The following is a 26,506-nucleotide window of genomic DNA, read 5'->3' as shown; positions in this document are numbered from 1 at the left end:
CCGCAACCCGTGCTGCTTCTCTTTCCCTGCGGTATTTGTGAAGAAGTCTTCTTTGGTTCTTTTGTTCTCACTCCTTAGAGTGAGGCAAGTTTCAATGACGCTGTGTAAATTGTACATGTAGTCTGGGTCATAGCCACCAAAGTTGCCCACGAGCTGACTGGGCTGGCAAGCTGCTTTATTCCTGCTTAGCACTTAGCACAGAGTCTCTAATGAGCACTTAAGACATGCTAGGGGATTTGACTTGACTTTGGAACATGTTTTGTATTTCAGCAGCAGCCACTAAAAACATTTACGCAGCAACTATTGCTTGCAAAGCCTTCTGGGAAAGACAATAATGGATAAGACAGCCCCTCCCCTCAGGGAGCTTCCACCTCTGGTTAGGGGGACATGATGCCTGTAGTGTAGGAGATAAGTGCCTAATGAGGGTTACAGTGAAGTACCAGAGGAGGAGGTGGGTAGCCTAGTGAGGGAGGAGGGGTTAAAGGAAGAGCCTGTGGGACCCAGCAGCACCTTCCATATGGTCATCCCTTGGATTCTGTTATGTGCTAGCTCTGTGACCTTGGGCAAGGTTCTGGGATCACATATCAGAACTGGAAGGGCTCTCGTAAGGCAACAGGTTCCAACCCCCTCATTTTACAAATGTGGAAATGAGGCTGAGAAACTGACCCAGAATCACACAATTAGTAAGTATCTGAAGCCAGGATTTGAACTTGGGGTTTCCTAACTCCAAGCCCAGAACTCTATCCACTATGCCACCTGGCCTTCAGTTTCCTTTTCTGTAAAATGAAGGGATTGTACTAGAGGATTTCTAAGGCCTCTTTCAGCTTAGAATCCTATAATACTGTGAATCAAATTGAAGGAAATCAAAGTGAGGTGGGGGAGGATAAGGTATGAACACAGCATGGTGGGAAGAACAATGAATTTAGAGTCAGAAAACAAAATTTGACCTCAGTTCTGTTATCTACTTACCTCGGGCAGGTCATTTCCACCCCCGGGTCTCAATTTACTCCTCCGTAAAAGGAGAGGTCAGACTAGACGAATCTCTTAGGTCCATTCCAATTCTAAATCTACCATCCTATAAAAAGGGTGAGTTAATCAGAGCTTTGCACCAGGGTGCCAAAAATTAGAGGGTGCTTATAGTATAATCTGAAGTATTCTTTCCCCAGGTGGCACCACTTCCTTCCCTGATCCCACCACCTTCCATCTCCTCAGCAGCTGTGACCATTCTGGTAGTACAGGAACCTCCTGATGTTCTTGGGGAGATTCCTCCCCCTGGAAACTATACCCAGGTAAGTTCTTCTCTGCCCTTCCTAACCCTCCCTCAACCCTGACCCTTTCCTTGCTCTAAGTTCAAAAATCCCTAGTTATACCTCCGATCTTATGACTTGCCTGATGGAAGCAAAGGGTATGAGATGAGGCTAGAATAGTAGGATGGAACCAGCCTGGACACCAAGCCAAACAGTTTAGCTTTTATTCAGGTAGGCTATGGGGCATCATTGAAGGTGTTTGAATAGAGGAGTGAGATTATCAAGGCTATTCATTAGAAAGATAAATACAGAAATGGGTACAGGCACCATTAGGAAGCTCCCACATAAGTCCATCTGAGAGGTGCTGGATTGGTCAGTGGCAATGTAGAGAAGGGGGCACATGGTTGAGATATTGCTGAGATGGAAGCATCAGAACTTGGCAGCTAATTAGATATAGAAAGTGAGGGAAAAGGAGGAGTCAGGGTTGGGTCTGAATCTTTTCTACTTTGGGCAAGTCAGTTTCCTGCTCTGGGTCTCAGTTTCCTCTTCAGTAATTTGAAGGTGTTGAACTAGATCAGGGGTCCTTAATCTGAGATCCATAGACGGCTTTCCCTTGGATGGGGTCCACGGACAGATTTCAGGAAGTCTGTAAATTTGAATAGGAAAAAAGTACATTTTATCTTCACTAACCTCTAACTGAAATGTAGAATTTCCTTCAACTATTTAAAAACTTTATCCAGAAAAGAGATCCATAGCCATAGACTGCCAAGAGGGTCCAGGGTACAACAAAGATTAAGAAACCCTGCCATAGAGGATCTCTAAGGGGCCTTCCAACTCTAAATCCTGTGATTCTATGATTTTCACATTTGGAGATAATTACAGATCACTGAGCTCTGGGACCTTGAACAGACCCAAGAGAATATCCAGTTGGAGCTTTGGTAGATCATTTATGGGCTATTTTGATTTATGGGCTGTTGTTGATTCTCACATTATTCAATGGGAAGTCATGTGGTGCTGAGAGTCTCCGAAGGGTTGCAAGCAAACATGGTCCTATTTACCACTGCTTCCCTTCACCCCTTACACAGTGACGCTATCCTGAGAACTCTCTAGATTTGGTGCCTGGCTTTAGTGGGTTAATTTCTAAATGCATTAAACCTAGTGAGGTTTGGTCAGTGGGAACAACAAAAAGGAGGGCTCTTCTGAGAGATTTAAACTCCCTGAGCCTCAGTTTTCTCATCTGCTAAAAAAAAAAAATTTTTTTTTAGAAAGATAGTATCTAAGGCTTGGTCTCCAATTTTTTAAAAAATTGTGCACTCCTATCAATAAAAGATGTTTGTGCATGCACCACTGAGAAGTATATATTTCTTATTTATATGTTATATCCATGTGTCACTATACTAATAATTATGTACGATATAAAACACAAGAATAGAAAATGCTGAAAGGATGACAGAAAGCTGTCCTATCTTGAAAAGAATATTTTATGTGTTAATGACTCAAAAACGTTTTGCTTTCACCAAAATGTCATTTGTAGTGATTTGCAGATATTTTAGGGAGAGAATTGCATTTAAATGTTTCATTGTTCTTTTCAAATTTTGGTTTAACACTAGGATAGCAACTATTTCAAAGCTTGATTTTATAAGTTCAGTCCATTTCAAGGCTCAGTTTTCATGGTTTTTGCAATCAAAAACAATGCCTCACGAAGAAGGGTCTCATTGGCTGCTCTCACTAAATAATGAGAATCATTTTCTAATACCATCCACCAATTCTACAAAGATTTTTTGCTGACATTTGACTCATAAATTTCCATCTTCCCTGATGTTAATCAGTTATTCTTCCAAATTAATCAGAAGGTGTTGTATTTTTATATTTTTAACAAATAAGTTTAAAACCCATTTAAACTTACTCCATTTGGAAGGATTTTAACACGGGGGAAAATTCTGTTTCCAAGTTTTTAAGGTGGGCAGATGCCAGAGTTCTTATGTGACATATTGACCTGGAGAGCAGACAGTAACCAAGAGCAGAGGGTGACAGAAAGTGTCAGAGGGTGCAGAGAGGGCAAGAAGGTTGGAGACTGAGCAACAGCCATTGTAAGGCAATGAAGAGATCATTGGTAACTTTGGAGAGCTAAGTCTCATTTGAGTGAAGAGACAGGAATAACAATGAGGTCAAGAACCTAGGATTCTGAAAGGATAGCAGTGTTCTTGACAGAAATAGGGAAGTTCAAAAGAAGTGTGGGCTTGGGGAGGAAAGATAATGGAATGGAGATGTCAGTTCAGATCACAACCCATCCATGTTGGCTTATCCTATCCAGCGCACTTTGTCACACCAAAAATGAAAGTCAGAAGTGGGGCCTCTTACCAGACACTGTCCCGTATTACAGAACCCAACCTTTCGGGGCAGAAGCTGCACCCATAATGTGGTTTGGGGGCCACAATGTGGGTATTCTTTGGGGAGAGTGGAGATTTTTTGTTGCGGTTACTGGGGTTGAGGTTAGGTTATAACCACCCAGAGGGGCCAAAAGCTGACAGAAGGGGAGGAGCTGGAAGCCTGCACACAGTGAAGGAATGTTTCTTGTTAATGGATGAAGGAAGTGGTTAAGCTGTGTTGGAGAAAAGCCCTGAGACTGACTGTCACTAAGAGGATGAGATGTGACTCCCATCTTTCCACATTCTGATTAATTACCCCTTGGAATGATGCCATGGCCAACTGAGGTGGGGTAGGCATAACCCTCATTTTCAAGACCACTGCTCTAAGGTACCTTCCAATTCTAAAATCCTCTGCCCTTGCGACTAGTCTTGCTGTCTTTAGGGTGGGCCAGACTTCTGGAGTACTATCCATTCTGGCCATTACATTTCAGGGAGAACGTTGACAAGCTCAAATAGGTCTGGAGTATAGTGGCTGAGATGTCGAGATTCTGAACCAAGCCTTATATAGACCAGTTGAGGCAACCAGAGACATCCAACCCATAGAGGAGAAGTAAGGGAAGGAGACAAGAGTGCTGAGTTCAAGTACAGTACTAAGAGAGCTACTATGTAAATTAGGGACTGGATTTTTTTTTTCTGCTGGGCCCCAGAACTGGGAACAGTGGATCCAAGTGGCCTAGAGGCAGGTTTGATTTAGGCTGGCTATGGGGAACTACTTCTAACTAGTTGCCAAGCAGTGGAAAAGACTGCCCCAGGAGGTGGCAGGTCCACCTTCTCTGGGGGTCCTCCCAAAGAGGTTGGCTGACCACCTGTCAAGGCTATTGCAGAGAGGATTGTTGGTCAGCTAAGATTGAACTGGGTGACCCCTTGGGTCCCTTCTCCCTATGAGATTCTGCCATTTTGTGACCTTTGGTTTCATAAATCTAGAATTGGAAGGGAATTCAGAGACAAATCTAGTGCAACCCTCCCTTTTGCAGATGAGGAAACTGAGGCTGAGGGAGTTTAAGTAGTTTCCAAAGATCATTTAAGTGGGAAGCTTCTGAGGTGGGATTTAAACCTGGGTTAGTCAGTCAACAAACATTTGCCAAGCACTTACTATGTGCCAGGTGCTATGCTAAGCTCTGTTGATACAAAGTTTAAAGAAGGAAGGGAAGAAGCATTTATTAAGCACCTATTATATGCAATGCACTGTGCTAAGAGCATTACAAATATCTCATTTGATCCTACAACACTGGGAGGTAGGTGCTATTATTATACCCATTTCACAGTTCAGGAAACAGAGATTAAGTGACTCCCTCAGGGTCACACAGTTCATAAATGTCTGAGGTGGTATTTGAACTTGGATTTGCCTGTCTCCAGATCCAGCACCCATCCACTGTGGCTCCTAACTGCCCTCGTTTCAAAGAGTATACATTCCAATGGGATTCACAGAATTCAAATAATTAAAAGACAGATACAAAATATACTGAAGGCAATCTGAAAGGAGAAGTCAGTGGCAACTGGGGGGTCCGGGAAAGGTCTCCAGAGGTTGATGGGCTTAGAGAGGTCAATCTTGAAGGAAGCCAGGAAAGCTAAGAGGTTATAGTGAAGGGGCACAGCATTCCAGGCATGGGGACAGACAGCGAATAGGCTGGGAGATGGGTGATGGATCGTCCTGATTGTCTGCCAGTAGGCTGAGTAGAGTGCGTGGAGGGGAGTGAAGGTATAAGAGCCCTGGAAAGGTAGAAGGGAGGAAGGGGCCAAGGAATGCAGAACTTTCAATGCCCTGGACCTTTAGGCTGATCCTGAGAGAATGGGAACCACGAGAATTCATTGAGCAAGGGGCACAGGGGTGACATGGTCGGGCCAGATTTTTGTTTTTTTGTTTTGGGGGGGTTTTTTGTCTTATTTTGTTTTTTTAGGCAATTGGGGTTAAGTGACTTGCCCAGGGTCACACAGCTAGTAAGTGTCAAGTGTTTGGTCTGAGGCTAGATTTGAACTCAGGTCCTCCTGACTTCAGGGCCGCTGCTCTATCCACTGCACCACCTAGCTGCCCCTTTAGGGTCAGATTTTTAAAAATCCCCCTGGCAGCTGAGCACAGAATGGAGTGGAGTGGGGAGACACCATAGGTAGGGGCTCAGTGAGAAGGCTATGGCAGTGATCCAAGGGAGAGGTGATGGCAGTGGCTTTGTGAACAGAGAGGGAGGTGTTGTGAAGGAGCCTTGGTGAGGGATTGGGTGTGTGGGGTGAGAGGAGGGAGTTAAGGATGACTCTCCCCTCTTCTCACTCTATAATTCAGCAGCACCTCCAGCCTTCATACCGATCTCCAGTGTTCAACCCTCTGGCTCCTGACTCCTTGCCTCTTCTGTGCCCGGAATGCTCCACTTCCTCGCCTCCCCTTTCTGGCATCTTTCAAGTCTCAACTCAAATCTCACCTTCCCCTTTCTTTCTGTCTCTGTCTCTCTCCACTCTCTGTGTCTTTCTGTGTCTCTTTCTCTCTCCTCTCTCCTCCCTTCTCTTCCCTTTTTTTCTCTTCTCTTCTCTTCTTTCTCTCTCTCTTCCTCCCCCCTCCTCTCTCTCTGTTTCTTACTACCCTCTTCTCTCTCTTCCCCCCACACACATATACACACATACTGCTAGTGCCTTCCTCTAAGACTATTATCTGAACTACTCTATGTATATATATATATACATATATAATATATGTATATCCATATATGTATGTATACACATATACATATGTACACATAATACATGTGTATATGTATACAATATGTATATATGTATATATGTACATACAGTTGTTTTTAAGTCATGTCCAACTCTTTGGGACCCCATTTGGGATCTTCTTGGCAGAGATACTGAAGTAGTTTGCCATTTCCTTCTCCAGTTCATTTTACAGATGAGGAAACTGTGGCAGACAAGGTAAAGTGACTTGCCCAGAATCATATAGATACTGTCTGAGGCCAGATTTGAATTCAGGAAGATGAGTCTTCCTGACTCCAGACCTGGCATTCTATCCACTGTACCACCTAGCTGTCCTTATATTCATATACATACATAAATTCAGAGAGAGAGAGAAAGAGAGAGGGGAAAAAGTATGTTGTCTCCCCCATTGGACTGTGAGAACTCGAGGATGCTTGTTGCCTTTCTTTGAATCCCCAAGTGCTTAGAAAGTGCCTAATAAGTGCTTGCTGACTAGTGACACTGAGGTTGTGAGCCTAAGTGGCTAGGAAGATGGTGGCACCCTCCTGTAATTGGAAGGTTCAGTCTTCAGATTCTAGAGTCCGTCTTTGCATTGTACTGTGCTTCTCTTGACTGGATTATGAAGGGATAAGTCCGGGGTGGGGGGTCGCAGAGCTGAGAGAGAAGGAGGGGAAAGGGACCAGAAGCTGAGATTATTTGTAAGCTTGGGTCTGAGAGGGAGGTTAAGCTGACTAGGAGGCTGCTCATCTTAGACCCAATCTCCTTTCCTTCAATGCAAGGCCTCCAGTGATGGCTGCCATCTGGCTCAGCATCTTCTGCTCTTTCATCTGCCAGGTGAGTGATGCACATGGCTTCTCTTTGAAGCCCAGCCCAGAGGGGTGGATGTCACCTGTCCTCACTATGGGGTCATGAATGACTAAACCAGCCATGGCTGCCCCAAAGCCCTGACTTCAGAGAGAGTGGGGAACTCTTCAGGTTTGATTTTTCTCATTCATATGAGCTGGACATACACTGAAGGCCAAGTCTGGCCCAAACTGAGGACAAGGGTATATCTGAAGGAGTCACAAAGACCTGCTTATGGGATTGCGGGTAGGAGAAAACAAGCCTATTTAGATGGGGAATACAAGACATAAACATATGGGGGAAATGAAGAACATTTATAGAGCAGGTGCAAAGGGGTCAAGAGGCCTGCTGCTCATTTCAGGTCTTCCCCTGACTCACTGTGTGACCATGGACAAGTCATTTCCTCTTTTTGGGCCTCGGTTGCCTCCTCTGAGATCTCTAAGGCAACATGCAACATTGCACAGAGAACAGGACGTGGAGTCAGGAAACCTAGATTCAAGTCTTGCTTCAGAACCATACTAGTTGTATGACCATGGGCAAAGTGCTTACCCTTTCTATGCCCCATGCATCTCTCTAACATTATAAGTTACAAATGAGTTGCCTAGCTGCATTAGTGGAGGGAATTTCCACATAAGGGAGTTCCTCGTATTAATGAAATAATGGATCTTGTGACCCAATGTCTATGGTTCCCTCCAGTTTTAACCCCTATGATTCAAACTTAGAATTCATGAGAGCATTAGGCCAGGAGCAACATGGGAAAGCCAGTATCTTGCTTGCTCTGTCTCTCCCACTACCTCCCCATCTCAGAGAGCATATCCTAGTAAACTATGAACCCAGCCCTGGGCTACCTTGGAGCTGTCCTCAGTAACACCGGTGTACTCTGCTAATAGCATTCCCTTATTTAGATAAAAAGAGAAGAAACTGAGCCTTGAGGACTGTCTAGCTTGACTGTCCAGCTCAAGACTACACAGGGTCAGCTCTTCTGACCCCAGATCTATTGCTCTTTTCCATTGTACCCCAATTGGCTGTTTGAGATGAGACTAATAGCCACATGGCCCAGAGGTCCACTGCTCCCCTAGGCAAGCAGATTGAGAGCCTTGAGGGCTGGGGAGGTTGGGATATTGTAAAGTCATGATAGACCTAGAGATAGAGATGTCCTTCCTATAGCACCTTAAGATTCACAATTTAATTAAACAAATATTTATAAAGGGTCTATTTCCTGTAAGCCAAAAGGCAATGTAACATCATGGATAGAAGCAACCTCTGTCAGCAGACCCGGTTTCAAGTTCTGACCCTGACAAGTCAGTCAGTCAATAAACATTTATTAAGCACCTACTGCATGCCAGGCACTGTGCTAAGCACTGTGGATACAAAAGAAAAGCAAAAGACAGTCCCTGCCCTGGAGAAGCTCATAGTCTAGTGGGGGAGACAACATGCAAACTATGTTCAGACAAGCTTATACACAGGATAAATAGGAATAATAAGCAGAAGGTGTTAGTCATCCTAGTGACCCTGGGCAAGTCACTTCACCCCATTTGCCTCCAATTCCTCACCTATAAAATGAACTGGAGAAGGAAATGCCAAACCACTCCAGTATCTTTACCAAGAAAAACCCCAAAAGGAGTCGCCAAAAGTCAGACATTACTGAAACGACCAAACAACAACAATAAAAACCCTATTCTAAGGGAGAGGCGGTGTAAAGAAACAGATATTGTGGAGATAGAATCAATTGACAAGATTTGAAAGCCATCCTGTATGATAAGATAGTGCAAAGATAATTGTTCCCACTTTACAAATGAGGAAATTCTGAAAGAAATAAAATGACCTGCTCCTGGTCACACAGTTAGTAAACGTCCTAGCTAAACCAGTGTCTTCAGACTTCAGATACACTCTGGCACACCAGTGTACTCTGCTAATAGTATTTCCTTATTTAGATAAAAAGGGAAGAAACTGAGCCTTGAGGACTGTCTAGCTTGACTGTCCGGCTCAAGACTACACAGGGTCAGCTCTTCTCACCCCAGATCTGTCGCTCTTTTCCATTGTACCCCAAAGACATCATCTTTCTTTTTTAATGGTCTTTTGGAAGCAATAACCTGGGGTTCAGGACATCTTCCCCCACAGGTTGTACCTGAAGCTGTCACCAGTGAGCTCCATGTGGAAGTTCCAGAAAATTATGCAGGAAACTTTCCTTTGTACCTGAAGAAGGTAATGATGACCTATTGCCATAGACCTTAAACTAGGTGGAGAGGGAGGGAGGGAGAGTGATACTCTGTCTTGTTTTACATAACAAACCTAATGTGTTTGTGGTCAGGGATGGAAGTTGGGGTTGGGGAAGATCTGTGTTTTAATAGGGTATGAGTCAAATTAAGAAAGGTGGGATTTCAAGCATCACTGAGCTGAGACATTTGGAGGAAGGGAAATTTTCTTAGCAGCACCGAAATCATAAGCCAGTAAGCTGCCCCACCCCCTAATACCTACATACATACATGTTCCCTGGACTGTGGACCATTATACCCTGCAATCTCCCTCCTCACTGAACCAAAGATACTCCTTTCTAAGTAGAGCATTGCTCACATACCATACCTACCCAATCCCACCAAGACCTCTCCTTCAGGTTCCAGTTCCCTCATCATCATTACAAGCCAGGGCATTCAGCAACCTTCACTCCCAATTCTCTTTCCTCTCCTTCTGACCTTTCTGTTCCTCTGGGCCTCCCCACCTCAGCTGAAGCTGCCCCCTGTACATTCAGAAGGCCCTACTGTGGTCCACGTGGCTGACGATGAAGTTACAGAAGGTCTTTTTGGGGTGGAATCCGACTCTGGCTTCCTGTTTGTGACCAGGCCCCTGGATCGTGAAGAGCAGGCCCAGTATACCCTTCAGGTACCAACCCCTGGCCAGTTCCCGTGACCCTCAGGGAACTGGGAACATCTGTGTGCAGTATCAGACAAGATCATCAGGCTTACAGTTAGATCTGGTTTCCAATCCCAGCTCTGACACATACTATGTGACCCCAAACAAATCACTTGTTAACTTTTCTGAACCTTGGTTTCCTCATCTCTAAAATAAGAGTATTAACATGTGTACTGTGTTGGGAGAAAAGTGCTTTGTGACTCTTTAAGTGATTAGAATAATTCCTGGCTCAAGCAAATCCTTAAAGAATGGTCATTGTTGATTTGTTGATTATGGATATAAGTTGTTATTACTGGGGGAGAGACAGCTCCTTGTCTGCTGGGGAGGAAGAAACCTCCACCCCAGGTATCCACCTTCTTGATAAAGAAAACATGGCACCTCCTTCAGAGAACTAATTCATTTCCCCTCGTTTCCATGGTGACCTCCCAGGTGACAATCACTGCTGAAGACGGGAGCCTCCTCTGGGGCCCACAGTCCTTGATAGTCCATGTGAAGGATGTGAATGACCACGTGCCTGAGTTTACCAAAGCAGAATACACAGAGACCCTGAGCCAGGGTACCCATGCTGGTAAGTGACTGCAGGGTTTGGGGGTCAGAGGGTGGGAAGAATGGGCAACATTTATGTTCCAATGGCAGCCCATTCCATTGTTGAACAGCTCTTACCTTCTGGAGGTCTGTTACTTCGTCTAACCTCAGAGGGAGGAGTGTGTGGGGATTGAAGTAAATGCACAGGAAGCCTTGGGAGACATACACGTCCTCTCTGAGGCTCGGTTTCCTCATCAATAAAACGTGGATAATGATTTTTGTACTACCTACCTCAAAGGAGTGTTGTGAGGTAAGGTCTCTGTAAATTGTAAAGAAATAAAGAGGTTATTATTAGTCATATTGCTCCTCCACTGAAGTCCTGCCCTGATGTCTCACAGTGTAGAGGTAACACAGTGTTCTCTGTCTTTAAAAAATTCTATCTTTTGTTTTTACATCACCATTTTTTAAAAATAGCCTTGCCTGGGGATGGTTTCCAAAAAACCTGGGGAGACTTATACGAACAGATACAAAGTGGAATAAACAGAACTAAGAGAACATTGTTTATAGTAATAACAATATTGTGATGACAATCAACTGTGAAAGACGTAGCTACTCTGATCAATACAATAGTGCACAACAGTGATGGAAAATGTTATCTACCTCCAGAGAAAGAACTGATGGATTCTAATACGCATTAAAGCATATTTTTTTAAATTTTTCTTCCTTTTTTTTTGCAATGTGGCTAATGTGGAAATGTCTTGTGTGACTTCATATGTATAATGTATATCATATTTCTTGCCTTCTCAGTGGGTGGGGCAAGTGTTGAAGGAAGGAGAGAATTTGGAACTGAAAATAGAAATAAAAAATTTAATATAAAATATAACTCTTCCTCATCACTCTAGAGAACCATCTCTTATAACAAAGAATAGAAAAGAAAAAGGGAGAAAAGCCATTTAACAAAATCAACCAATGTGTTCAAGAAGCCTGACAGTATATGTTGTATTCCATTCCCATAGTCTCCCATCTCTTCAGAGAAGAGAGGAAGGTGCATTCTCATAGTCCTTGCAAGCCAATCATGATCATTTACATTAATATGGCATGCCTTTTAATTGCCGTTGTTCTTTCCATTTACATCATTGGAGCCACTGTGTATATTGTCTTCCTGGTTCTTCTTACTTTACTTTGTATCCATTCATAAAAGTCTTCTTGTGCCTCCCCACGTAGTAAGCTTCTACTGCAAATATGGCCCTGACAATGGCTAGTGACCAATGACCAGTCTTACTTTGCAAAGGTTCAGTTATCAGAAAGCCTCAGGAACTCTTGAAGACCGTCTACCAAAATGTAAAGGATTTAAAATCTGTACCAGTGTAATAATCACTCCAATTGATGATATCACACAAACTTTGAAATATTGATGATTATCAGAGTTGGGTCAATAGGCTGGGAAGTATGTGTGTGTTGGGGTTGAGTAAATAAAGTAGGATGGTGTGAGTGGTTCTCATGGATAATCAGGACCATTATGATGATAGCTAGCATTTATACAGTGCTTTAAGGTTTGCAAAGAACTTTACAAATTTTGTTTCATTTGACCCTTAGAGCAATCCCATTAGGTAGGTGCCATTACCGCCCCCATTTTACAGATAATGAAACAGAGACTGAGACAAATTGAATGTCTTGACTTGGGTCACATAGCTAGTAAGTGTCTGAGGCTGGATTTGAACTCAGTTCTTCATGACTCCAGGTCTATACCACTACCTCTGGTTTATGATATAATGGAAAGAACATTGGATTTGCAGTCAGCAGCCCTGGGTTTCAATTCTGACTCTTCTGCTTACTAGTTGTGTAACCTTAATCAACTCACCTTCCATATTTGAGTCTAAGTTTCTTCTATAAAATGAAGGAGTTGAACTAGCTGGTTTCAAATGCCCTTTTTTAGCTCTAAGTACATGATCCATAATGCCTGGAAAAAAAAGGATATGGAGAAATTTGAGATGAATGTTAAGAGAAAAGAAATCAGGAAGGAAACTGAAATGTCATGGTCCTTCTGAAAGCAATCATTCCACCATCATCCTATTCTCTCTCCCTCCCTTCTGGCCAGACATACCCTTCTTTTACCTCAGTGCCATAGATGGGGATGAGCCAGGCACAGCCAACTCAGATCTGCGTTACCACATCCTGAGTCAGACTCCAGCCCAGCCTTCCCTGGACATGTTCCAACTAGAGGCCAGGACAGGAGGCCTTGCCCTTACTGAGAAGGGTAAGTAGATCCCATGTCCCCTAACCACTCCTGGGGTCTAAGTGATTTCTATGGCCCTTAGTGAGATGAGGGTCTTGGGGGAGGATGTCAAAAGATAAGAGCCAAACTTCTGAACTTCATGGCTCTCAGAGAAGGGGCCCCAAGTCCATGGATAGTAGCAATAAAGGGGCCTCTTTCTAAACTTTGATCCTGGGAGACATAACTCCCCCTCATCTCTCATCCTTCTCCTCATAGTGAACTACAAACAACAATAATTTCATAAGTCAGTGATTCAGACATTAAGAGTCATCAAGGCACAGATGCTTTCCCAGGTGGCAATCCCATAAACAAGAAGAAGCTACTGCTTGTGTGACATTTAGCCTCATTGGGCCTCATTTTCCTAATCTATAAAATGGGAGTTTGAACTAAATGGCCTCTGAGGACCCTTCCTGCGCTAAATCTACTATCCTATAATGCTACAATCCTAGAGTCCAGATTTGTACCATTCAGGAGACAAATCTTTCTAATGTCCATATCTCTGAGGAAGTTAATCCTCTCTCTTAGGCTTCAAGTCCAACCCCTGTCTTAGACCAAATAGCTTCCGATTGCTCCCATCTACACTTATATACTCATCCGTTCATTCATCCATCCATGCATTTATCTACTCATCCTTGCAGGCATCTATCTATCCATCTACCCATCCATCCATCTATCCATCTGCATTTACCCAAAGAGCTTATAGCTCATATAGCTATTTTCTAATACCTCTGATTCCTCCATACCACAATTCCTATCCAATGAGATTGTACATTCTATTCTGTCCTGATACTAGACTCTAGACAGAGGTTGTGAATATCTAGTAGACTTGCCTCTACTCCTACCTACATATAATTAATCCTTCCTCTGTACCTTGTAGGAAGCTCTGGGCTTGATCCTACTACTGTGAGCCACTACCAGTTGCTGGTGCAGGTAAAAGACCTTGGAGACCAGGCCTCAGGCCACCGAACCATGGCCACTGTGAACATTGCTGTGGTAGCCAATACTTGGTTGCCTCATGACTCTATCCATCTGGCAGAAAATCTCCAGAACTTGTGCCCCAGTTCCTTCACCCATGTGAGTAAGAGCATAACCCATGCAGAGACCAAGAAATGGCAACCCAGGAGGGATTACTTTTAAATTATTTATATAGAATCCATATAAGAAGCAACAAGCACTTTTGTGGAGATTGTTTGATGGAAGAGAAGGAGTCATGAAATGAAAATCAGGAGACCTGAGTTTTAGTCCAGGCTCTGCCATTTACCAATCCCAGGTCATCATCTACCAGAATGACCTTAGGCTAACAACAAAAGCAACAACAACAGCTAAAATTTATATAGTGCTTTAAGATTTGCAAAGCTTATTACATACGTTAACTCATTTGATTCTCATAACCAGAGGTGCCAAACATGTAGCATTCCTGAGTAAATCCCAAAAATATCATTGGAAAATATTTAACAAAATAAAAATACAATAAAATGTAGATAACATTACATTTTAAAACTAAGTCAATATGTGACCCACAAGCCTGACCCAGTTTTTTTGTGAGTTTAACACCATTCCTCCTAATAACCCTGAGAAGGAAGTGCTATAACCATCCCCATTTTACAGATGAGGAAATCGAAGCACAGAGAGTTTAAGTGACTTAACCACGCAGCTGGTAAGCATCTGTCCCAAGCTCTTTCCACTTAACCACCTAGCTACCAATCACTTCTCTCTGGTTTTCAGTTTCCTCATTTGAAGAATGAGGGAATTGTGCTAGGTGATCATTAATGGACTTTCCCATTCTGGTGTCCTACACTGCCATGAGTCTATAGTTTTGTGGTGTGAGGGGTCTGTATTTCTGAGGGTATATATGGTTCCAGAAGTTTAGGTTGCTCCAAATTGCCTTATGATTCTGAGACTGCAAGTTCACAGTTCCATGGGGCTATAGTTACATAGTCCAAGAAGCCTATGGTTTTATATGTTGATGGTAGTTCTATGATTCTGCAACTTGACTATTTTACCCAAGGTCAATGGTTCTGTGACTCTATAGTTCTTTGTTATCTCTATGGGTCTAGGGTCTATGATGAATTCAGCCATTATCATTTTCATTACCACCAAACATCCCCTCTTACACCCCACAAGGGTGGATGAGTTAACATGTATACAGTAAAGGTCTCAGACTTTGGGAAAAATACAATTTCTATTCTCAGGGATTTTATAATCTCAGTAGAGGGTCTTTACCTTCCTTACTTGGCTACATCCATTGGAGGGTCCTGAGTAGGAAGCAAGAAGCCAGGAACCTGAGGGGTCCCAATCTTTCCTTCTACCTCTGAGCTTCCCTGCATAGCCTTTAGCCCCTGCTGGCTCCCTCAAGGTGGGAAAACTCAACACCATAGCTAGGGATTCACGCCCCACAGACAGGAATGCCTTTCAGAGAGTCTTAGCTTCCAGACAAGAGTCCAGAGGAGCCTAACTAAGCTCTTTCCCCTCCCCCGCACCAACCATGCTCCCTTAGCACCATCAGGGAATCCCCTGGAATGCCCTGGACCAGTGGGTAACTTAAAATAGCCCACTCGACCATAACACAGACTGTATGGGGGCCTAGGAAGGGGAGAAAATAGAGCTCTCTATTCTGTGGCCACATAGTTTGAGACGTGAGTCACATGGACCAAGAGGCACCATCTCCTCTCCTTCTCCCATGCCCCCAAACTGCCCCTTCCCTCAGAACCACACTAGTGACACAGATGAAGGCCAGCTTAATTTAGTAGGGAGAAGGGAAGGGAATACACATTTATATAATGCCTACTGCGTGCCAGCCACTGTGATAAATACTTTACAAATATTATTTCATTTAATCATCATAACAACCCTGGGAGGAAATTGCTGTTATAATCCCCATTTTACAGTTGAAGAAACTGAGGCAAAGAGAGATTAAGTGATTTGCCCAGAGTCCACAGCTAGTAAGTGTCCAAGGCTGAATTTGAACTCAAGTCTTTCTGACTCTGAACTACAGTGCTCTATCCAGTGAGCCACCTAGCTGCCTCAGATGGAAGCAGTTATTCTGGGATCCACCCACAGGCCTCCCTAGGACCCTCTTTCCACCTACCCCATCCCAGATTTCCAATCCTCATTGGTAGGAACTGGTCAAGGGCTGTAAAGACTGGGACCTAGCCAAGACCTGACCTTGGCCAAGGCTATGTACAATTGCCAGATCTCTGGGTCTTTAACTGCAGCCAGGGACTGAGACAGTCTGACAGGATGACAGGAAGAGTCAGGAGGCCTGGGTCTCAGTTCTCCCTAGCCCCATGGCCTTGGGTAACTCTCTTCCTTTTTCTGAGCTTTAGTCTCTTTATCAATATATGTAAAATGAAGGTGGAGACAAGATGGTGACTCAGTCCCCCTGAAGCATCCATAGCTTTAGAAATGGAAAGGACTTTAGAGAACTTCTAATCCAGACCTTTAATTTTACAAATGAAGAAACTGAGGCCTTCAGTGGACAAGTAACATGGTCAAGGTCACAAAGGTTAGGTAAATAGGAAGACTGAGGCTTGAATTCAGGTCCTCTGACTCCAGATTCAATGTTCTTTCCACTCCACCATACTGTCTCCATTTAATTCAATTAAGCTAATATTTATAAAGTGTCTAATCTATACAGAGTAGTGTTTAAGGAGCTAGGGTAGATATAAAGTTTAAATGAAATACAACCTTTCCCTCCATAGAGTTTAAATCTTCTAGGGGATCAGACAACTGTAACACCCAACATTAATACTATAAGGTCTGTACAACAGAGAGGTATAAAATAAAGTGAGGTGTGAAATCAAGTAGAAAAGCTATTATCAATCAAGGGGATCAGGGAAGGCTTCCTGGATGAGGCAGCATAAGTGCCAGGCTTTTAAGGATAAACAGGGTTTCAGGAAGCTCAGGGGCAACTTGGAATCAAGAAGACTCATTTTCCTGAGTTCAAATCTGGCCTCAGACACTTACTACCTGTGTGACACTGGACAAATCCCTTAAGCCTGTTTGCCTCAGTTTCCTCATCTGAGCTGGAGAAGGAAATGACAAACTACTCCAGTATCTTTGCCAAAAAACCCCAAATGGGGTCACAAAGAATTGAACATGACTGAACAATAAAGCTTCAGGATTTCAGTGTCTAAGAGGGGCAAAGACATTGCAAACTTAGGGGAAGGAGGGGCAGAGGGCTGAGGAAGTCCAGTTTGCGCTGGGGCAGAAAACAGTCTAGTGTGACTGGATTCTAGGGCTCTTCACAGGGAACAGTATGAGACAAGACTAGAAAGTCTAATAATGGTCCCAAGCGGCTGAAATGGGCCCAGGGAATTCTCTAAGATCAGTAAAAAGAGCTAGAGAAGGAATCCTGTGGGCACTGATAAGACTTCTCTGTCCCCCTCCTGTGAAAGAGGCATCCCCTGCCCAAATGACCACAAGCTTAACTAGTAAACCTCTTAATAACATAAAGTTCTGAGATTCACCTGAGGTCACCCAGGGCCTTAGCTCAGAGCAGAGTCAAGAATCAAACCCAGGTCTCCCGACTCATGGTTCACGCTGCTTCCTGCCCAGGAAGGAGGGTATGGAGAGGGCGAGTAAGCTCCATTCTCTTCAGAAGGTGGTGGGCTTAGCTAGCCCTCCAATCACCTCATTCATTTCAAGAAAGGAAAGATTTCTGACCCAGGATTCTGCATATTGGGGTTAATGAATCTGAGTTTATGATGAAGACTGAGGGCTGGCCCCTATTAGGCTCTTGGTAAAAGCCTCTGCCCAGCCCCTTTTCCTGGGTTGTTCCCTCATCCTGTCTCCAACCATCACCCTACCCAGGTGCACTGGAGTGGTGGGGGTGTGGAATATCACCTGGAGAGCCAGCCCCCAGGACCCTTTAAAGTGAACGAAGAAGGAAACATCTGCATGACTCAGGAACTGGACCGGGAGATGCAAGATAAGGTGAAGAGTCTGGAGGTTGCTGGGGGGAAGTTGGAATATGGATATAGATATAGATAGATGTTTATGTGTATATTATGTATATGTACATATGTGTATATTATGTATATGTACATATGTGTATATTATGTATATGTACATATGTGTATATTATGTATATGTACATGTGTGTATATTATGTATATGTACATATGTGTATATGCATATTTATGTGTGTGTTGAGGGGACTTGGTGGTGTTGGGGCTTGTGACATACTACTATATTGCTTAACCTCTGGCTACGCTAATTTGATGAGTATCATTTTCACCATCAAGGTCACCTTTTATTTTGAGGGGATTCAGGGGGTGCAGTGGGGTACATCATGGGCTATCAAAGAGCCAAGGCTCTTAGACTGGGGAGGGTGGGGGGACCATTCAGATCATGCTTCTGGGCATCCCTCTCAATGGCTACAGTAGATGTAGTCTCAGGGCCTTCTTGCTTTCATGATTTCAGCTGAAGACATCTATCTATCTATCTACCTATCTACCTATCTACCTATCTATCTATTATGTATATGCTTGCATATATGAATATATATTCCTATCTATTTCTTATGTATATATATATGCATATATGCAAGGAAGTGTATATTTTGCATACATGCATATATGTGTATATATATATACATGTATATATGTGAAAGGAAGTGTGTGTTGTATATATATGTATGTGTGTGTGTGTGTGTGTGTGTCTAAAAGGAAGATGCAGAGGCTATCCCTGTGAACGAGCATAGCTATGTGTGTCAGTGTGTGTGTGTGTGTGTGTGTATACATATATATGTATGTATGTATACACATATATAAACACACACACACACACACACACACACACAGAACTATGCCTCCTCACAAGCATAGCCTCTACATCTTTCTTTCCCTATCTTCACCTTATGATTCACTCTTTACAGTACCTGCTCTCCGTGTGGGCCAGGAACGTGGAGGGCCTGGCCTACAGTGACCCACTGGTGCTAACAGTCTTTGTGACGGATGAGAATGACAATCCCCCTAACTGCCTTCCTGCTGATTCGCCCTCTGAGGTCCTTGAGCTCAGTCCCTCAGGTAAGCTGAAATTCTGGGATTGGTTTGGAAAAAAGGAAAAGGGGCAGATCCAGATGAGGCAGAGTAGGGAATGACCTTTGGGCAGAACGTACCCAAACCACTCATGCTAGGGGTATAGTAGACAGAAAACTACTTTGGAAGTCAGAAGACCTAGAGCAAAGACCCAGCTCAGCCACTGAATCACTATATGACCTTGGACAAGTCACTTGACCACTCCAGGCCTCAGTTTCCTCAGCTATCTCCAACTGTACTATAAAGCAGTAACCATCAAAACTGTGTTCCTGGTTTAAAAAAAATATCAGAAGGTTGATCAATGGGACGTGCTCCATTGCATGCCCCAGAAGCAATCAAACATAGTAGCATGGTGTCCTATAAACACAAGGGCTCTAGTTACTGGAATCAGGACTCCCATATTTGATGAAAACTGCTGAGAAGGCCAGGATGACCTGGCAGAAATGAGGTGTGAGATCAACTCCTCACCAGCCGAATAACGCAATAAGCTCCAGATGGGTACAGGATCTAAACGTGAGAGGTCATATCATAAACAAATGAGAGAAACAGGGAGGAAGACCATTTCCACAGCAATGGGTAGGAAGAGGATGCTTAACTAAACAAGGAGGAGAGACAATCAAGAAAGATAAAATGGGCAGTTTCCGTGACATAAAATTGAAAAGCTTTTGCATAAGCAAAATCCAAGCGCAATTAGACTTAGAGGATAAAGATTTTTAAAAGTTTTTGCAGCTAATTTCTCTGATAATGGCCTGATAGCCAAGATATATAGGGAATATATACAAATATATAAAGAACATACATAAGAAATATACACATATTTATATATACACAAAATAAATATATAGCAACAATCCGTGATAGATAAAAGGTCAAAGGATAAGAATAGTTTGGCAATTTTCAAAAGAAGAAATGCAAGCTATCCAAAACCACATTAAGGAAAAAAGGATGGGAGGAGAAGATGGGTGGGCAGAAAGAGAATGTCTTTGGCTTCGGTTCTGGGAAATGAAGAGCAGGAATAAAGAGTGGCAAAGGGCAGCTTATCCTTCTCCAGGTCTAGACGCACTGGTTTGGAGTGGTTGAGCATAATCAGAGGGAGGGAGCAGATGACCTCCCAACCTTGCATTAATGCATCTGTGCAAGCAATGCATCCCTCTAGGAAAATGGAAGCTACCTGAGGGTGTGGGCTTTTTGTATGTCCAAGTTCTAGCAAGGTACCTTGGACATAATGAGCACTTAATAAATGTTTGCCATATTGAATTATTTAATGGGGCTCTTGCAGGGAATTGTGAGTGAAAGTGGGGAAGATGCTACATACCAGACCCTTGTTTCTGGAGTGGCCAGTCACAGGCCGTAGTCAAGTCATGGCTAGGTTACGGTCAGATTGTGGTCAAACCGAGTGAATCATGGACAGACCATGGTTGAGCTAAGATCTGGTTAGGATCCAATCATAACCATCCTATAGTTGGACAATAGTCAGGCTAGGATCATGTTGTGGTCATACTGTGCACCCCTAGTGACAGCTGCCATTTCTCTCATGTATAGGTATGGAGGTGACCAGGCTTCAGGCCACAGATGCTGATGACCCCACCTCTCCTAACGCCCATGTGGTTTACAAGCTACTGAGCCAGGAACCTGCTGGATCTGAGGGGTTCTCCTTCACTGTGGACCATGACACAGGGGCAGTCATGGTACAAGATACCTCACTCAGGGCAGGAGAGCTCTACCAGCTACTGGTGCTCGCTGCTGACCTGGCTGGAGGAGAAGGGGGTAATTGTCTAGATTACAGTGGTGGGGAACCTGAAGCCTTGAGGCTACCTGTGGCCCTCTAGGTCCTCAAGTGCGGCCCTTTGACCGAATCCAAACAGACTAGATTCGGTCAAAGGGCCGCACTTGAGGACCTAGAGGGTCACATGTGACCTCAAAGATCTACTTTAGAAGATCTCTGCCCAAAACAGAATTCATCATCTTTCTCCCTAAACCATGCCTCTAACCAACTTTCCTATTACTATTGAGAACACTACTAGCCTCCCAATCACCAGCCTTGATGTCTTCCTTGACTTCTCCTCCTCATTCACTTCACTTATCCAGATCTTACCTCTCACCATACTAATACACATTCTCACCTGCACTGTTGCAATAGACTTCTGAGTGTTTAAGTGACTTACAGTCTCTCCCCAACCAATCCATCCTCCATTCAGCTGCCAAAGTGTTTTTCGTAAAGCCCAGATCTGACCATGCCACCCCTGCTCAATCAGCTCCAGTGGCTCCCTATTACCTCCAGGATCCAACAGAAAATGCTCTGTTTGGCTCTGAAAGCTCTTTCTAACTTAGCCCCTGCCTATGGTTCTTCCACCTCACTCCCCTCCACACACTGAGCTGTCCAGCAACACTGGCTTCCTTGCTGTTTCTCCAACAAGACACCCCATCTCCCATTCTCAATGCCTTTTCAGCACTGGATTTCTCTGTGCTTGGATTGCTTTCCCTTTCATGTCCCCATCCTGTCTCCCTTCAGGACTCAGCTCAAATTCCACCTTCCCCAGGAGGTCTTTCCTGGGCTCCCTTAGTGCTGGCACCTTTCCTCTCAGACTGTCTCCCATTTATACTGCCTGAACCTTGTATGGACACAGATATCTGCATGTTGTCTCTGCTCATTGACTGACTGATCTGGGCCACCCACTGGGATCTGACCCCTTAGATGGCTACAGGGAGGGTACTCCCCCTACTCAGATGCTTCAGTCCAGTGGGATGCAACCATGTTATGTCTGTCCTTTCGTCTGCTATTTCCTTCTTAGGGATAAAGGTCATCCTCCCCAGCCCTGGAAGGACCCCCTGGAAGATGTGACCTGGACTTTCCCAAACACCTCCTTTTCCATGCTTTCTGAGTGGAGTGGATAGAGAGGAGGGCAGCTAGGTGATACAGTGAAGAAAAAGCTAGACCTGGAGCCACAGTTCAAATTCAGCCTCAGATCCTCTTTGTATGATCTTGGAAAAGTCACTTAACTGTTATATGCCTCAGTTTCTGCATCTGTAAAATGGGATAATAATAGCATCTACAGGGTTGTTTTGAGAATCAAATGAGATAATAATATTTGTAAAGTGCTTTGTAACCTTAAAACACCATATAAATGTTAGCTATTATTAACCATTAGGGAAGGGGGGGGCAAACAAGTATTTATTAAGCACCTACTACGTGCCAGGCACTGCACTATGTGCTTTGCAAATATTATCTCATTTGATCCTCACAACACCCCTGGGAGGTAAGTACTATTATTATCCCCATTTTTCAGTTGAGGAAACTGAGACAACCAAAAGTTAAGTGACTTGCCCAGGGTCACATAGCTGGTAAGTGTCTGAGGCTGAATTTGAAGTCAGATCTTCCTCACTTTAGGCCCAAGGCTCTATCTGCTGCTCCATCTAGCTGCCTCTAGGTGAGGGTGCCCCAAAGTCGTGTCATAGATGGATTTGCTGAAGAGCCTGGGGATACTTAACCTGGAGAAGAAAAAACTTAGGGGAGACACAATCACTGTCCTGGAGCATTTGAAGAACCATCTGTTATGCTCCCTCCCACCAGCCCCAGCCCAAAGGGTAGAATGAGGAGCAGTGGGCTGCAGAAGTGGATTTCAGCTCATCAGAAAGGAAAACTTCCTAACAGAAATGTCCAAAGGAAGAAAGGGGCTGCCTAAGGAAGTAGTGAGCTCTCCATAACTGGAGGGCTTCAAGCAGAAAATTAATGATGATGTGTCCAGCATCTCGTAATGGGGACCTCTGCTCAGGTATGGGTGTGACAAGAGGTGTTTTCTGTAATTCTGTGGCTTCTAGGTCTGAGCAGCACCTGTGAAGTCACCATCAAGGTCCTAGATGTGAATGACCATGCCCCTGTGTTCACAGCCTCTCAGGTAAAGACAGATGCTGCACAATCACACCTGTACCCACAAGAGAGTGGGGTAGCCATGAGGGTGCTGTGGGAGGAGGGTGAAAGGGACCAGAGACCCAGAGAGAAAGATATCAAATCCCCAACTATGGATAGAGCACTGGAGTCAAGAAGACCTGAGTTCAAATCCAGCCTCAGACACTTCCTAGCTATGTCACTGTGGACAAGTCACTTAAACCACTGTTTGCCTCAATTTCCTCAACTGTAAAATGGGAATAATAATAGCATCTCCCTCCCAGGGTTGTTGTGAGGGTCAAATGAGAAAATATTTATAAAGTACTTAGCACAGTGCTTAGAACATAGTAGGCACTTAATAAATGCTTATTTCTTTTCCTTTTGTCCATTGTGCTAAATCCCCTTCCCTGGGGCTAATTAGAGGATTTATAGCTGGAAAGGAGCCTAGAGATGATCTAGTCAAACACCCTCATTTTACAAGATGAGGAAACTGAGGAGCAGCTAGGTAGTACTGTGGATAGAGCTCTGGCCTTGGAGTCAGGAAGACCCGAGTTCAAATGCGGCCTCAGACACTTGCCACTTACTAGCTGTATGACCCTGGGTGAATCACTTAACCCTGATTGCCTCACCAAAAAGAGAAAAACAAAAAAAAAAAGATGAGGAAACTGAGGTCCAGAGATGAGAAATGACTTTCCCGTCACAATAAAGAGCAGAGCAGGGATTCTAACCCAGGACCTCTGATACTAGATCAGGTGCTCTCTCCATTGTAGCCCTCTGTCTGTCTCTTGCTCTCAGTATGGACCAGTCAGCCTTTCCGAGGATACAGAACCAGGGACCCAAGTAGCCACAGTCACGGCCACAGATGCTGATCTGGACCCAGAGTACACTCTTATTGACTTCTCCATTGTGGAAGGAGACCCCAATGGGACCTTTGTCCTAGTCCCAGACCCGCAGAGTGGTCACGCACACATTCGACTTCAGAAGGTGAGGGGTCTCAGGAGGGATGCTCGCTGGGTCAGAGTAATTGGAGCTTCTCTCCCAGGGCAGCTATAATCCCTGTCCCTGGGACTGAGAGAGATCTGGGGTGGGAGTCACAGGGAGAACTTTCCTGCTCAAGACCCAGGTTAGAAACCATCCTAGGGATTCAGGAATGGACAGTGGGGGGGGGGGGGAGAGGGGGGGGCCAGGGAAGGACATACTCCCAGGACTTGGCAGAGGGATCATCAGTCACCCATATGGGAGCTGCACTCTGTCCCATGAATGGGATGTCCCCCATTCCAGGAATGCTCTCCCCCCTCATCTCCACCTCCCAGCTTCCCTGGCTTCCTTTAAGTCCCAGCTGAAATCTCACCTCCTGCAGGAAACCTTTCCTGGTCCATTCCACTACCTCCCCTACCCCGGCTACTGATACCTTCCCCTTTCAGAGTACCTTTCATCTATGCTGTCTAAGTTATTAGGTGTGGTCTCCCTAACTAGACATGAGCTCCTGGGATCGCAAAGTACTTGACACAGTACTGGTACAGAGGAAGTGCTTAAGCAATGCTTGTTGACTGACTAAATGACTGACTGAGTGTGCTCAATCAGAAATCAAAGTCAGACAAAGCACTGAAAGAATTGAAGATCTAGTTAGTCATTGTCTGTGTGTGTATAAATACACAACATAGTAGGTATGCAGCAGGTACATGAGTACATGAATGCATACCCAAATATATCTATATGCTTACGTGATATATACTACTACTACTACTAATACTCTATACTCATGTGATATATACTACTAATAAATAATAATAATATATACTTACCCTTCTCTAGGGGTTTAAGATTTTGTGTGTACTGGATAGAGCACTGGCCCTGGAGTCTGGAGGATCTGAGTTCAAATCCAGCCTCAGACACCTACTAGCTGTGTAACTCTGGGCAAGTCACTTAACCACGATTGCCTCCAAATAAAATTTGTTATGTACTTTTCTCACAGCAATCTTGGAGATGGATGATAAAAGTACTACTATGTCCATTTTCTAGACAAAGAAATTGAGGTTCATGAAGGAGAATCATCTTGCCCAAGGTCACACAGCTATAGTAAGATCTGGAGCAAGGCTATAAACTAGGGTCTCCTGACATTTTAATCAAAGTCAACAGAGGGAGAAAGAGAGGCCATATTGTCATGGGAATATGCTACAGAACACCCAGACAGAGGGAAGGAATAGATGAGACATTCAGGAAACAGAATCTGAGAATTGGAAGGGATTTCAGCAGCCACCTAGGTACCAATTATACCCAAAAGGATTCCCCCACTATAAAATATCCATTAAGTGGATGTCCAGTCTCCACTTGAAGACCTCCAAGGACAGAGAGCTCACCACCCCCTGGAGCAGCCCATTGCCCTTTTGGACAGCTCTGATTGTTAGGAACTTTTTTTTGACGACAAGCTAAAATTTGTCTCTTTGGAATTTCCACCCATTGTTCCTCATTATTCCCTCTAGTGCCAAACAGAGCAAGTCTAACCTTCCCACATGAGAGCCTTTCAATTACTTGAAGATAGCCATCATCGTGTCTCCTTGAGTTTTCTTTTCTCTAGGATGGAAATCCTTCAACCAGTTCTCATATTCCATGGAGTCAAGGTCTTGCACCATCTTGCTTCTCTTCTGAATGCTATTCAGTTCAACTGTGATGCCCAGAACTGAGTACAGTACTCTAGATGAAGTCTGATGAGGGCAGAGGGTAATGGGTCTATCACCACCTTATTCCTGGGAGGAATACAACCCAAGGTCCCATTAGCCTTTTTTGGCCACCACTTCACATGGCAGACTAAAACCCCAGATCTTTTTTTTGGAACAACTGCTATCTAACCATGCCTTCCCTATCATGGATTCATGATGTTGTTCTTTTTAATCTAAGTATAAAACTTTACATTTATCCTTATGAAATTCATTTTATTAGATCCATCCTTTTTGGACCCTCACTCTGTCAATCCAGTATGTTAGCTCTCTCCGCTATTCTGGTGTCATGCACAAATAGGAGAAGTATGCCATCTAGCCTTTATTTGAGTCACTGATAAAAGAAAAAATCAGTCAATTAAGAACCATTTGCAGGGCAGCTAGGTGGTGCAGTAGACGGAGCTCTAGCCTTGGAGTCAGGAGGACCTGAGTTCAAATCCAGCCTCAGACACTTGACACTTAACTAGCTGTGTGACCTGGGCGAGTCACTTAATCCTGATTGCCTCACACTCCCCCCCCAAAAAAAAAAACAACAACAAAGCAAAACAAAAAAAAAATTTGTTAAGCACTTCCTATGCGCCAGGCACTGCACTAAGTACTCAGGATTAAAAGAAAGGAAAAAACAGACCCCATCCTCAAGGAACTCACATTCCAACCAGGGAGCCAACATGCAAAGAATTATGTAGAGTATGTGGAAAGGAATGAAAAGAAAGGAAACTGGAAAGGCAGAATGTATCCAAATTATGAAGAATCTTAAATACCAATCAGAGAACTTTATAGTTGATCTTGGAGTTAATAATGGGCCTCTAGAGTTCTTTAAGTAGGGGAAAAGAAAGAAAGAAAGGAAGAAAGGAAGAAAGAAAGAAAGAAAGAAAAGAAAGAAAGAAAGAAAGAAAGAAAGAAAGAAAGAAAGAAAGAAAGAAAGAAAGAAAGAAAGAAAGAAAGAAAGAA

At 43.9% G+C, this 26,506-nt stretch overlaps 1 protein-coding gene across 1 annotated transcript in view; it reads left to right on the top strand.

Moving 5' to 3' along the window:
* Nucleotides 1-1,248: 1,248 nt before the first annotated feature.
* LOC114027954 (cadherin-16-like) overlaps nt 1,249-26,506 on the top strand; it is a 43,326-nt gene continuing 18,068 nt past the window's right edge. Inside the window, exons 1-12 of the mRNA XM_027842099.1 lie at nt 1,249-1,289; nt 7,132-7,192; nt 9,323-9,406; nt 9,926-10,081; nt 10,541-10,679; nt 12,735-12,893; nt 13,789-13,985; nt 17,724-17,846; nt 18,790-18,940; nt 20,495-20,719; nt 22,772-22,848; nt 23,634-23,822. Coding sequence (XP_027697900.1) covers nt 1,249-1,289; nt 7,132-7,192; nt 9,323-9,406; nt 9,926-10,081; nt 10,541-10,679; nt 12,735-12,893; nt 13,789-13,985; nt 17,724-17,846; nt 18,790-18,940; nt 20,495-20,719; nt 22,772-22,848; nt 23,634-23,822 — 1,602 coding nt within the window. The remainder of the gene's footprint in view (nt 1,290-7,131; nt 7,193-9,322; nt 9,407-9,925; nt 10,082-10,540; nt 10,680-12,734; nt 12,894-13,788; nt 13,986-17,723; nt 17,847-18,789; nt 18,941-20,494; nt 20,720-22,771; nt 22,849-23,633; nt 23,823-26,506) is intronic.

Source organism: Vombatus ursinus, unplaced genomic scaffold (genome assembly GCF_900497805.2).
Source record: "Vombatus ursinus unplaced genomic scaffold, bare-nosed wombat genome assembly UNPS02014864.1, whole genome shotgun sequence".
Taxonomy (NCBI): Eukaryota; Metazoa; Chordata; class Mammalia; order Diprotodontia; family Vombatidae; genus Vombatus; species Vombatus ursinus.
This window is presented reverse-complemented; position numbering and strand designations above follow the sequence as displayed.